Genomic DNA, 12,568 nt, shown 5'->3' on the forward strand with positions numbered 1-12,568 from the left:
CTCTACTTTCTCCATCCCATGCATTATCTTGTAAACCTCTCTCATGTCACCCCGCATTCGACGTTTCTCCAAGCTAAAGACCCCCAAGTGTTTTAACCTTTCTTCAAAGGAAAGTGTTCCAGCCCTTTAATCATTCTAGTTGCCCTTTTCTGGACTTTCTCCAATGCTATAATATCCTTTTTGAGGTGCGGCGACCAGAACTGCACACAGTACTCCAAATGAGACCGCACCATCGATTTATACAGGGGCATTATGATACTGGCTGATTTGTTTTCAATTCCCTTCCTAATAATTCCCAGCATGGCGTTGGCCTTTTTTATTGCAAACGCACACTGTCTTGACATTTTCAGTGAGTTATCTACCACGACCCCAAGATCTCTCTCTTGGTCAGTATCTAAGTGGTTGGTTTGTGCCAATTGTGAAAGCCAATCCAGGCTCCAAGCAGCGTGTCCAAGGAACTGTCTAGATATGTAGGAAATGATGGCTGGATAAGAACTGAGCATCAAACACTGAGAACAGTTGAGAATTCAGTTAATGGGGAAAATACTAAGAGTGTTAGGAAGACTGGCATGCTCAGAAACTTAAAGAATCCTGAAGGGGAAGATTTCTTTGCATGGAAGGAAGTTACCAGTTTGTTCATGACATCTGAATATAGCCATCATGTTCTTCCCATTCAAGTTATTTAAAATATTTGTTTTGAAGCTTAGTGTGTTTTGAAGCTTAATAAATGGTATACATAACAAAAAAAAAAGAAGGTTGCAGAAAAGGCCATGAATTAATTACTGGACAGTGAAGAAGGGATGGATGGGAATTTGTTGGCTTGGGAGGAGTTGGCCAGTTTAGGTGAGGATGATGCAGGAAAGTCCTGCATTGATGAAGACGGGCTTGAACGGGATCCTCATGTAGGAAGAGGCAATACTGGGTGAATAGAGAAGGAGTCTCGGCTTTAAAAATACCAAATTCTGATGTCTCCAGGTTTCGGTCTAACCAACAATGAGCGGGGGGGGGGGGGGGGTAAATGTGAGAGGTTGGTTGAAATACCAAATTGACAACCAATAGTGGACGAGCAATTTGGGGGAAAGCTGAGAGGCTACCTTGTCCCCTTTGTGACTCACATGGGTCTCGCTCAACAGGTAACGCTTCCTCCAACCCATTGCTGGCCCCATCGTTGACACTGTACCCTTTTCCAAAGACAGAATCTTGACAAAGGATGCCTACAGATATAGCGTGGATGGGCACTTAGGGCCATTTGTGGGCGGGACATTGATTTCCATCCCCACCGACCTTTCTTGTTGTAGGTAGGCATGTTCAAGATACACCCTGAAGTGCCTGACTCCATGTCAGATGAAGCCAAGAGCTTTATCCTGAGTTGTTTCGAAGCTGATCCAGACAAACGCGCAACGGCTGCCGCGTTACTTCAGGAGACTTTCTTGAAAACATCCAGTAGGAAGAAAACCAGGAGCCCAGCAATGCCAGGTGAAGAGGGAGGAGGGAACCTGCTAGTGAGCCGCTGGCAGTCCAGATCATTGAGAAGGACGGCTCACTCTTTGCTGTCCGTTTTACAGTACCTTTTCTTCCACACAGATGACTTGGCAGCTCCTGCCACAGCTGAACGGTCAGTTTCAGCAGAGGGCATTGTTGAATTCAGGGACCACTCCCCGTCCTTGCAGGCCACGAGGCCACAGACAGAGAATATTTTCTTAGCCCCGAGTTCTAGTGAGGTGCTGCAGAGATCCACTCACTTATGGTAAGATCTGGAGCAGACAGGAATGGAGCAGGACTCTTTCCCTGGGCATGTTTACAGTACAGCTGGGGGGGGGGGGGGATTCAAAAAATCTAACTGTTTTCAATATGTCATTTACAGAGACACTTTGAAAACATCCCCCCCCCCCTAAAACTTGCTATAACAGTGCGTTGGTTTTGACAGACGCTGGCTTAAGGAATCAGCTGGGTTTTTTTTTATTGTTCTACTCCTAAATGTTTTACTTACTGCTTGCGTTTTTTCTAAGGGCAAACGTGTTTACTTTTTGATTTTGTGGAGCTTTTTGATTGCAGATTTTATTTAAACAAAAAAAAGGAGAGAGGGTCAAACTTGGTCAAAACGTCATTCAGAATTTCAAATGCATGTTGTAATTTATACATACGAAGTTGTCTTTTACTGAATCAGGCCTTTGGTCTCTCCAGGTTAGTATTGTCTTCTCCAGACTATGTTTCTGGGAGCTATTTAATTTTTATCAAAAGCCTTGGGATCAGCAGTAACAAAATGGTGGCTCATACAGAAATTACGGTGTTTTAGAGCAAATCTGTCGTGCTTACAAGGAGAAACCATTCCTCTGCTGTATTCGCAACGCAAACCCCACCCCTCAAATTGGTGCCAGTTTGGTGTAGTGGTTAAGTGTGCGGACTCTTATCTGGGAGGACCGGGTTTGATTCCCCACTCCTCCACTTGCACCTGCTAGCATGGCCTTTGGTCAGCCATAGCTCTGGCAGAGGTTGTCCTTGAAAGGGCAGCTGCTGTGAGAGCCCTCTCCAGCCCCACCCACCTCACAGGGTGTCTGTTGTGGGTGAGGAAGGGAAAGGAGATTGTGAGCCGTTCTGAGACTCTTTGGAGTGGAGGGCTGGGATATAAATCCAATATCATCATCATCATCATCATCATCATCATCATCATCATCATCATCTTCTTCTTCTTCTTCTTCTTCTTCTTCTTCTTCTTCTTCTTCTTCTTCTTCTTCTCCTTCTCCTTCTCCTTCTCCTTCTCCTTCTCCTTCTCCTTCCTTCTCCTTCCTTCTCCTTCTTCCTTCTCCTTCCTTCTTCTTCTTTCTTCTTTTACACAGTGGTGGAAAATATACAGTTACTCCATGATATTTTCCCCTTGATGAGGGAAACATTAGCTTTGATGCAGGAGGAAAGAGTCAATAGCACTCTCCTTTCCCATCCAGCGTAAGGGTACATCAAGGAGAAAGAAGAGGTGAGGGAAATGGGAAAAGGTGCTGGTTTGATTGTTTAGTTGCGTTAACATCCAAGGGAAAGAGCGGTGTGTGTGTGTGTGCGCACACCTCTTCATCACAAGAAAGAAAAAGGAGAGAAGCTGCTGTGGGTAACGATAAAGGGAAGGCAAAGTGATTAAAGCAGCCCTGGAGGATGGCCAGAGAGCTACTTTTAATTGCTTAGAGGCTGACCTTCTGCCCACCTCTGGTCTTCTCTGGCTGACAGATCTTAGGGAGACTCTTGCACGTCATCCCCTGCACGATCCTTGGGTGTGCCATAGATTAAACTGGGGACTTCTGCATTCAAAGCAGAGTTAGTGAGCCACAGCCCTCCCCCACCATGGCAAATGGTGAAGGTGCGCTTGAGACTCTTCCCTTCTCTCCCCACTCCTTTCTCCTTGGCTCTAATTCAGGGCTCTGCTGAACGTTCATGGTACACAATGTGAGCGTTGCTAAAGCCACAGTCTTGACGCAAGAGAACCGCTAGCTCACAGGCATCTCTCTGTGTCTGGTCCAAGCAACTGCTTGACGCTTGTAATTACAAACAGAGATTTGCAGAGGGTTTGCGGTCCCTCCTCTTTTCTTTCCTGCATCCCAAGCTTGCCTGTTTTTGAATGGAGAAAAGGGGAGGTGGACTATATCATTCTAAGGTTTGCTAGAGGTGTGCGAGTCCCCCTGTTGTGACAGACGAACATCCGCACTGGAAATCAATTTGAAGACCATCCAGACAACAGCTGACAAAAAACAAAGCAAGAACTTTTAAATAAAATGCTGAGTGGATAGCTTGAGAAAACAAGCCAAGCCAAAGACCACAGGACAAACTGTATACATGAATTTATCTGTATGCTGCTTTCCTCCTCATTTGATCTTTATAACAGCAATCCTGTGAGGTAGGTTAGGAAGAGCGAAGGTATGAGTGGCATGTTGCCCACTGAGCTTCCATGGCCAAAGAGGGATTCCTGGGCATCCCCAGTTAAATACGGTCAAGGAGGAGGTAATGTGTAAGACCTCCACCTGAGATACAGTCAAAGAAGACTGACCTCGATACACCAATAGGAATATTGAAGTAATAGACTAGACTGTTCCACTTCAGACTGTCAGGTGAAGGGGCACATTTTTGAATGCTCCTCTTAAAGACTCCTTGCAAGTAGAACACCAGTACAAAAAGAAAGAGAATGTGAAGCTTTATCTCCCTGCTGTAGGAACCTTACTATTTGCATGGAAAGTTTAAAATAAAAAAAAACCCCAAAACATTCAAACTTAAATCCTTCACCTGCTGTCTAAAATGGTCCAGTCCATTCTGCCCTGTTATTCCCAGATCATTCTCTTACAGATGTGAAACAGCCCTGAGTTGTCCCCCCATCTCAGAGAAGCTAAAGGAAGAGGTCTGGTGCCACCTAGTGACTATATCATGTTACTACTACCCATGAATTTTTTTTAAGACACAGAAAACATAAAACAGGCATCCAGTGACTGTAAAATCTAATCAGATTTATTCAAGCAAACAATAGTCCAATTTCTTATATATAATATAGGGGGATATGATAACCATTGTGGAAGATGACTTCCTGTTTATAATTAACAGAATGTAATAGGTAAAATCCATGTTTTGTAACTGAGAGCAGCCAAAGATTTCCGCTTACGTTTTATTGTGTTTTTAAACTATACCATATTTTTATTGTGTTTTTAAACTATACCATATTTTAAAGAAAAATTCAAACCTTAACTCTAGCCCCATCAGAAAGTTAAATGACCAAAACATTAAAAAAGCAAAGATTAAAGCACAATACAATGAGAAAAGCAGACACGAACCAGCCAAAGAATGAAGGTCAATGAACTCAGCGAGCGGAAGGTGATCTTTCACACGTCTAAGCCTCACTGGCATCAGAATGGTTAAATCCAAACCAAAAGCTGCCTCTCCCATGGTGGAAGTGGGAAACTTTCTGCTGTCCTTCTGAGATTGGCAAGAGTAGAGAATCCAAGCGTCTCTGCTCGGCAGGGCCATGGGTCTCAGCAGGGGCCCAGATCCTTCCCTTGACACCAGCCCTACCACTGTGTGTACGCAGGACTCCGGAGAAACTGGCCAATGTTGACCTCAACCTCTCCTCTTCTTCCCATGAGGAGAGTGGCTGTTTGTTCTTGTTGAAGAAGGACAGCGAGCGGAGAGCCACGCTCCACAAAGTCTTGACGGAGGAGTTACCAAGCATTGCATCCGCCATCCATGAGGTCCAAGACAAGGTAAATACCACTCATTCCTTCTGTGGGCTGATTCTGAGAAGGTGCTCGTGCTTTCCTAACTCCAAATATGGCTGTCCATTTGATGTCGAGCATGTGCAAAACCCAACAGCCTGAATGTGGCCTGATCCCTGACCCCTTGGTCCATCTCATTCTGAATGGCAGTGGGCCTCAAGCAGAGATTAAGCTTTCCCAGAAACCTGAGAGCCTTTCGCTGGAGATACCGAGGCTTGAACCTGTCTCTTTTTGCAGGTGCACAACCACTGACCCACAGACTTTCCCAAAGGGTACTTTATTGGGAGTATCGCTCCAATGCGCTCCGTTGCCTTTTGAATTCTGCAGGGGTAATCATGAAGCTACTAAACCCAAACCTGAAACAGGAGGGATCTGTCTGGGCAAGAACCTTCTTATACTGCTGACTCAGCTTGGCTGAGGGAAGCTGGTGAAATTGGGGGACTTGGACAAGGGCAGCAGTTGAAGGAAGGACTTTCTAATGAAGGTTAATGGGTATTTGAGCCAGGTTGGAAAAGCAAATTGCTTCTTTATTGAATGAGCAATTAAACTGCGGAAGATACTGGTGATGGCCACAAGCATACATGGCTTTTAAAGGAGGTTAGACAGGTTCTTGGAGAAGAAGTCTCTCTCTTTAGCTACTAGCAACGGGGACCAAATGGAGCCTTTGCATTCAGAGGCAGTAAGCATCTGAATACCAGTGCTAGGAGGCAAAGGGCTGTGGCCTTGATCCTTACTTGTTGCCCCCTCAAAGGAAGTGGTTGGCTGCTGTGTGAGACAGGATGCTGGACTAATGTACTGCTGGTCTCATCCAGCAGGGCTCCTTTTATATTCTTAGTACTGCAGCTTTCAGCAGCAGCTTTTGTCTGCCTGATTGAGCCTGACCTTGCTCTCTCCGTCTCTAGAGCCCATTGTCATTGGAGCACATCTCCCAGCTGGTGTCCTGCCTCAAGAACTACATCCGCTCTCCCAACCGCAAGCAGCTCGCCAAGGGCCTTCTGCAACTCCAGCTCCACCTGAAAGCTGATCAGCTTAGCCTTTATCATCTGCAGGCTCCACTCTTCACCTTCCAAGATACTGTGAGTGTGCCTAACAACAGATTCTCAAATGTTCACCATAGCCAGACTGTTAATGGGACTACCTCGGTGGGAACATGTACGGCCTAGGCTGCGGGAATTGCACCGGCTGCCAATTGTGTACCGAATTCGTTACAAGGTGCTGGTTATTACCTTTAAAGCCCTATATGGCCGAGGACCTGCCTACCTTAGGGACCGCCTCTCCCCATATATTCCCCAGAGAACACTGCGATCTAGTTCACAAAATCTTCTGGAAATCCCTGGACCAAAGAAGGCCAAATTAAAAACAACTAGAGAGCAGGCCTTCTCGATACAGGCACCCCAATGGTGGAACCGGAGGAGGTGCGGGCCCTGGGGGATCTCAATCAGTTCCGTAGGGCTTGCAAAACCCGCCCTCTTCCAACTATCTTTCTAAAACAGAACCTGGTAGTAACATCAAGCCATCTTTGTACATCCTGAGATTGCGGCACTATTAAGTTATACTGGTTTTAGACTGTTTATTTAATATATTTAACCTATGAATTGCATTTTAACTGTATTATCTTGTTTTTATTGTTGTAACATGGTTTATACCATGTCCTGTAAGCCGCCCTGAGCCTGCTTCAGCGGGGAGGGCAGGGTATAAATAAAAATTAGTATTATTATTGCTAGGGAGTGTCTGAAAACATGGGCCACTAAGAGGGGGCGGAATTTCAGGGTCCCTGGGGGCTCATGGAGCCAGGTCAGTGGTATGACTTGTTTTTGTATGGTGCCTGGGAAGTGTTGACAAGGACAGAGTAAATCTTTGCCTAGGAGCTCTCAACAGCCCCGCCTACAGATCATCGTCATCATCATTTTATTTATATCCCGCCCTCCCCGCCGAAGCAGGCTCAGGGCGGCTAACAACATAAATCAGTATATTAAATTATACGATGATATTTAAAACAAAAGTAATTTAACAATTTAATTAACATTCTAAAACTGATCAAATTAATACGCTGGTGCTATTACAATAGATGGTAAGTTTACTTAGCAGTTTCTCTGTTTAGTCGGTGAAGGCCATCCGAAAAAGGATGGTCTTGCAGGCCCTGCGGAACTGTTCAAAATCCCGCAGGGCCCGCATAGTCTTCCGGAAGCTGGTTCCATAGTTGTGGAGCCACAACAGAGAAGGCCCGAGCACGGGTACCCTGTAGTTTTACCTCTTTCGGCCCGGGGATAGTCAGCAGGTTCTTCCCTGCTGACCTCAGTGCTCTCTGGGGTTCATATGGGGAGAGACGGTCCCTAAGGTAGGCAGGTTCTCGGCCATATATGAGGGGGCCTCTGGGGAGCCTTTCTCCCCCCCCCACCCCACACACACTGAATTTTCCTGTTGAAAAGCAAGCCTCTAGTTCTTTTAACTCATGGGAACATGGCAAATATTCCACCTGATTGCTAATGAAACCAGCCTCTGCCTCCCAACGTTCTGGCCAGTTAAGGACAAAGGACCAGTGTAATGGAGTAGGTAGAGCATTGGACCAGGAAGCGAGAGAGACTGTACACCTGACCCCTTGCCCGTGTCCTTTCCCACTCCCGCAGGTGAAGCAGGCACTGAGGAAGCTGCAGATCAAGCCGCACTGGGTGTTTGCGCTGGACAATCTCATGGGGCAGGCAGTCCAGGCGACTTTCACTGTTCTCTTGACAGGTAGGGTGCTGGCAGGGGAGGTGGGAGCCTGTCCTGGGATTACTGGACTCAAGAGTTGTTTTATCCTGTAGAGGGATGAGCGTGGAAGAAGAGAGAGGGGAGGAGAGACCTGAGGGGTGTACCCAAACTCCTGCCGTTTTTTCAATTTTAAAATGCACAGCTTCCATAACTGGGGAACAAGAGTGCCTGAGCTGTACTTTAAGAATCAAACTACTGAACTGTCCTCTTTATGATGATATTTGTTGTATATACTTGAAAGATACCTTAGCAGATACGTTGGGCTGTGCTGATTCAGGCAAAGTCCACAAACTTTTAAATGACACTTGCGCTGAGGTAACTTTAATGGTGGCTAGATTTCTCCAACAGGCCATGGAAATACGACAGAGAATGGTTCTGGAATGACCACATTTTATCTTTTAATTATTTAATTTGGCTAAACTCGACTCATACATATTTTACTTATTTTATGTATTTTAGCTCCCTATGTACTTTATAATCTAGGATTTTATATTATTTATATTGCTAACATAAATCAATACATTAAATTATGCAATGATATTTAAAACAAAAGTAATTTAACAATTTGATTAAAATTCTAAAATTGATAAAATTAATATGCTGGTGCTATTACAATAGATGGTAAGTTTGGTGTAGTGGTTAAGTGTGCGGACTCTTATCTGGGAGAACCGGGTTGGATTCCCCACTCCTCCACTTGCACCTGCTGGAATGGCCTTGGGTCAGCCATAGCTCTGGCAGAGGTTGTCCTTGAAAGGGCAGCTGCTGTGAGAGCCCTCTCCAGCCCCACCCACCTCACAGGGTGTCTGTTGTGGGAGAGGAAGGGAAAGGAGATTGTGAGCTGCTCTGAGACTCTTCGGAGTGGAGGGCGGGTTATAAATCCAATATCTTCTTCTTCTATTTTACTGCTAAATCTGTTTTATGCCAATAAAGGCTTGCTATTTGCTATTTGAATCAAACTACCACACCATGTTTGGGGATTGGACTTCCCAGTGCGGAGCTGGAAGGCCAGTCCTGTCCACTGAACTGTGTCATCTGGGCTCCTCTGGCTCTTCCAGAGCTCAAGGTGAAGCCGAGGCTTTCAAGCGGGGAAGGCTGTGAAGCCCCCATCAAAGAGGAGGAGGCATGTTTAATGCTGGAAGAGCCACACTCGCTCAAAAGCTGCAGCAGCGCCGTGAAGGACAGTTCAGAAACACCAAGCTCTGGAATCGGCACCAGCAGCACCAGCAGCTGGCTGGACTCCCGGCATCCCCTGAAAGGCTGCAGGTCCCTCCTTGTCCAGCTGGGCCACGTGCAGGCAGAGACGCAAAGGTAAGTGCAGGATTTGAAGAATTGGGGGGCCTTGATGTGTTTCAGGGGGCACATAGTGGCCCGACCTCCATGGCCTTCTCTTCTACTGCTGCTGAGGAGGAAAGTGGCCAGCTCGCTGCCATACAGCCTCCCCCCACCCCACAGTTGCCCCAAGGTGATCCCTTTCCACCCCTCTTCCAGCAGCTCTGGTGGGGAGCCACTCAGAGGTTTAGATACATGCTGCACGGTCTCCTGCCCTTACCTGTAGCATGATCCAGCTAGGCAAGCCTGGCGGGACAAGGGGGGGGTGTGGAAGGCGCCACCAAGTTGCAACTGACTTATGGGGCTACAAGACCTCCGATTCGGATTTCTTCCTGTCGGAGGGCAAGCCGAGGCTGCCAAAGCGCAGCTCCCACCCTTGCTCCGGTGGCCAGCGAGACCAGGCCAAAAAAACCCCTGCAGGCGAGCATCACCTTTCCACTGATCCCCAGCCCCGGACTGTAGCCAGGACCTCCACTTGTGTGCGCCAGCCTACCCTACCCTGCCCCGTCTGGCAGAGAAAGCCTGCAATGGAGCCATCCGCTCCCTACCCCTGCCGCCCCACTCGAGGGCAGGCGCTCTCTAGCCCAATGTCAGCTCAAGGCGGAGCTTAACTTTCAGTCTTGGGTGCTGAAAGTGCCCCGTTGTTTCTGCTTGCTGAGTGGTCAGAAATTTCTTCCAGCCCCTAAGGAAGCAGAAGCAACAGGGAGCTTAACTTTCAGTCCTGGGCCCTGAAAGTGCCCTGTTGTTTCTGCTTGCTGAGGGGTCAGAGATTTCTTCCAGCCCCTAAGCAAGCAGAAGCAACAGGGAGCTTAACTTTCAGTCCTGGGCCCTGAAAGTGCCCCGTTGTTTCTGTTTGCTGAGGGGTCAGAGATTTCTTCCAGCCCCTAAGCAACCAGAAGCAACAGGGAGCTTAACTTTCAGTCCTGGATGCTGAAAGTGCCCTGTTATATCTTCTTGCTGAGGGGTCAGAGAATTCTTCTGGCCCCTAAGCAAGCAGAAGCAACTGTGTATGATCACGTCCCCTAAGCAAGCAGAAGCAACTGTGTATGATGATGGCAGAATGGAGAAGGATGCAGCCGAGGCACTGGAGGCTGGTTAGGGGCCCCAGCCTAGCAGTCAGGGGGCTGTGCCCCCACAGGCCCCCTCGTAGCTACAGGCCTGGCAAGCTGTTTCTTTTATACATTTAAACAAGGTAGAGTGTGTGGGGTGGGGGTGGCGTGGCGGATCCTTTCCCCCTTGGGTGATTTGGGTAATTAGCAATGTTGGTAACTGGAGGGGCCTGTGTGAAGGAACTGCAACGTTGTCAGGAGAGCCAAAACCTGCCCCGCCAGCCAATCAGGAAAGAGTAGATATGGTGACCTTGTAAAAGAAAGGCAGAGTCCTGAAAGCTGGTAGGGGTGTGGCTCAGTGGTAGAGCATCTGCTTGGCATACAGAAGGTCTCATGTTCAATCCCTGGCACCTCCAGCTTTTAAAGGATCAAGGTGTAGGGGATGCAGCCCGAGATGGTGGATATCCGCTGCTAGTCTGAGTTGAAAACTTGCTCCCCAAGCTATCTGGGTTTATCCCAGATTCCTGGGCTTTTAGCTCCCTGTTTCCTCTTTTTAACTGATCCCCCCCAAAGAAGAGCATTCATGCTGGCTAGATTTAATGCATTACCATCGGCCATCCTTTTTGGAAGATACCACAGAATCCCCCGCAATCTTAGACGATGCCCTTGTAGTCAAGGAGTCATCGAAATGGTCCCTCATGTTCTTTTGGACTGCCCTTTTTATAGCAGTCCACGTGCAAGATATCTAGATGCACTGCTTTCTGACCATCAAGACCTTTCTGACAATGCCAAGGTTCGTTTTTTACTCCACGGGAAACACAACTTTGTCACTACTCACGTTGCTTGCTTTTTACAGGTTGCAATCGAAATCAGAGAGGCTTTTACTCATGCATGGCCTACTGCTATTTTATGTCATTTAACTTTTGCTGGTTTTTTCTAAGGTTTTATTATATTCTATAGTGTCACTGTTGGTTTTAAAGTATACTGTATTTTTGTATTAATGCCAATAAAGGTCTATGGTTATGGGTTATGGAGTTGACAATAGTGACCTTTGTAAGCGGGTAAGAGGCAGCTATATGTGTATCTCAGCTCAATCAGAGATAATTCAATCTTTCTCCCATGATCCTTACTTTAAGTTACCCCATTCCCCAGGAGTCCAGGGTGGGGCAGTCTCCTCCCTGGAGGCAGGCAGGGTCACTGATCTTGATGCGATTCCTGGAGGAGAAGGGCTGCTCTCCCAGGCCCCGGTCTTGACCAATCAGTGTCGCTGGCCGCTCTCTCTCAAGCACTGTGGTTCCAAAGAATTTCTTTTCCTTTTAACTTCTTTCTTTACCAGCCCCCCCCCTCCCTTTCTTCTCCACCTCTTCTGGGGCAACAGCTAGAGGGTTTTTCCAGGGAGGTTTTCTGCTTTTTTCCTAGGGAGTGGGAAGCACAGTGGAAGCCAAAAGGGGCACAGGAGTAGTGGGTATTGCCATGGCAAGAGACAACCCCCCCCCCCCCCCCCCGCTCCAAAGATCTGCTCAGCCGCAGAGTCTCTGGTCTTTAGGCCAGGAGCTTTCCCAGTCACTCCTGCATTCAGCAGAGCATTGGCAGCTACCGCTGTGGGAGCACTTCTGCCCTCCCTGCAGCCTTCAGGAGCCTACCGGGCCAGCTGGGTATCTCAGGTTGCAGCTTTTGCTGACCGCTCAGTCCTCCAGCTGCTCTCCTGAAACTTAGCAAAGCGAGGGATCCCCTGCCTTAGAAGCCACAGAGTGGGGTTTTTTTTTTATTAATTCTCCCCATATGAAAAAGGAAGGTGGGAAACGGTCTTTCTGAGTCTGTACCTCAAGAAGGGTTGGCCTCCTTCCTTGAGCTTCCATCCCCAGCTTCTGCGCAGGGTTCTCGGCATGGATCGGAATGGATAGCTACCCCTGGCTTAGATCTGTGAAGGGATAATGCACAGGCCAACCTCCAGTCTTGGATTCAGGGTGAAATTCATAAAGAGATTAGGGGAAGCCCTTTCTGAAGCCATTCCTAGCTTAAGGAACCTTTCTAAGTCTTCTAGGAGACCCAAGTGTCACTCACCCACTCACTGAGGCTCTGGTAGAAGGGAGGAGGGTAGCATTTCCCCCTGACCGCAGCAGAAGAAAAATAGCCCACTCTGACAGGCAACCAAGTCCTCGGCTAGGCTTGAACTCTTCTGGCTCTTCCTGCCTGAAA

General features: G+C 47.6%; 1 protein-coding gene across 2 annotated transcripts in view; it reads left to right on the forward strand.

Annotated features, from left to right (window-relative positions):
- The window catches only part of MAP3K6 (mitogen-activated protein kinase kinase kinase 6), a 101,330-nt gene that overhangs the window by 72,998 nt on the left and 15,764 nt on the right, over window positions 1-12,568 (forward strand). For both annotated transcript variants that reach the window (XM_060257606.1, XM_060257607.1), the window contains exons 20-25: window positions 1,299-1,476; window positions 1,585-1,747; window positions 5,057-5,228; window positions 6,143-6,316; window positions 7,868-7,973; window positions 9,047-9,299. In XM_060257606.1, coding sequence (XP_060113589.1) covers window positions 1,299-1,476; window positions 1,585-1,747; window positions 5,057-5,228; window positions 6,143-6,316; window positions 7,868-7,973; window positions 9,047-9,299 — 1,046 coding nt within the window. The remainder of the gene's footprint in view (window positions 1-1,298; window positions 1,477-1,584; window positions 1,748-5,056; window positions 5,229-6,142; window positions 6,317-7,867; window positions 7,974-9,046; window positions 9,300-12,568) is intronic.

This window comes from Heteronotia binoei, chromosome 17, assembly GCF_032191835.1.
Source record: "Heteronotia binoei isolate CCM8104 ecotype False Entrance Well chromosome 17, APGP_CSIRO_Hbin_v1, whole genome shotgun sequence".
In the NCBI taxonomy this organism is placed as follows: domain Eukaryota; kingdom Metazoa; phylum Chordata; class Lepidosauria; order Squamata; family Gekkonidae; genus Heteronotia; species Heteronotia binoei.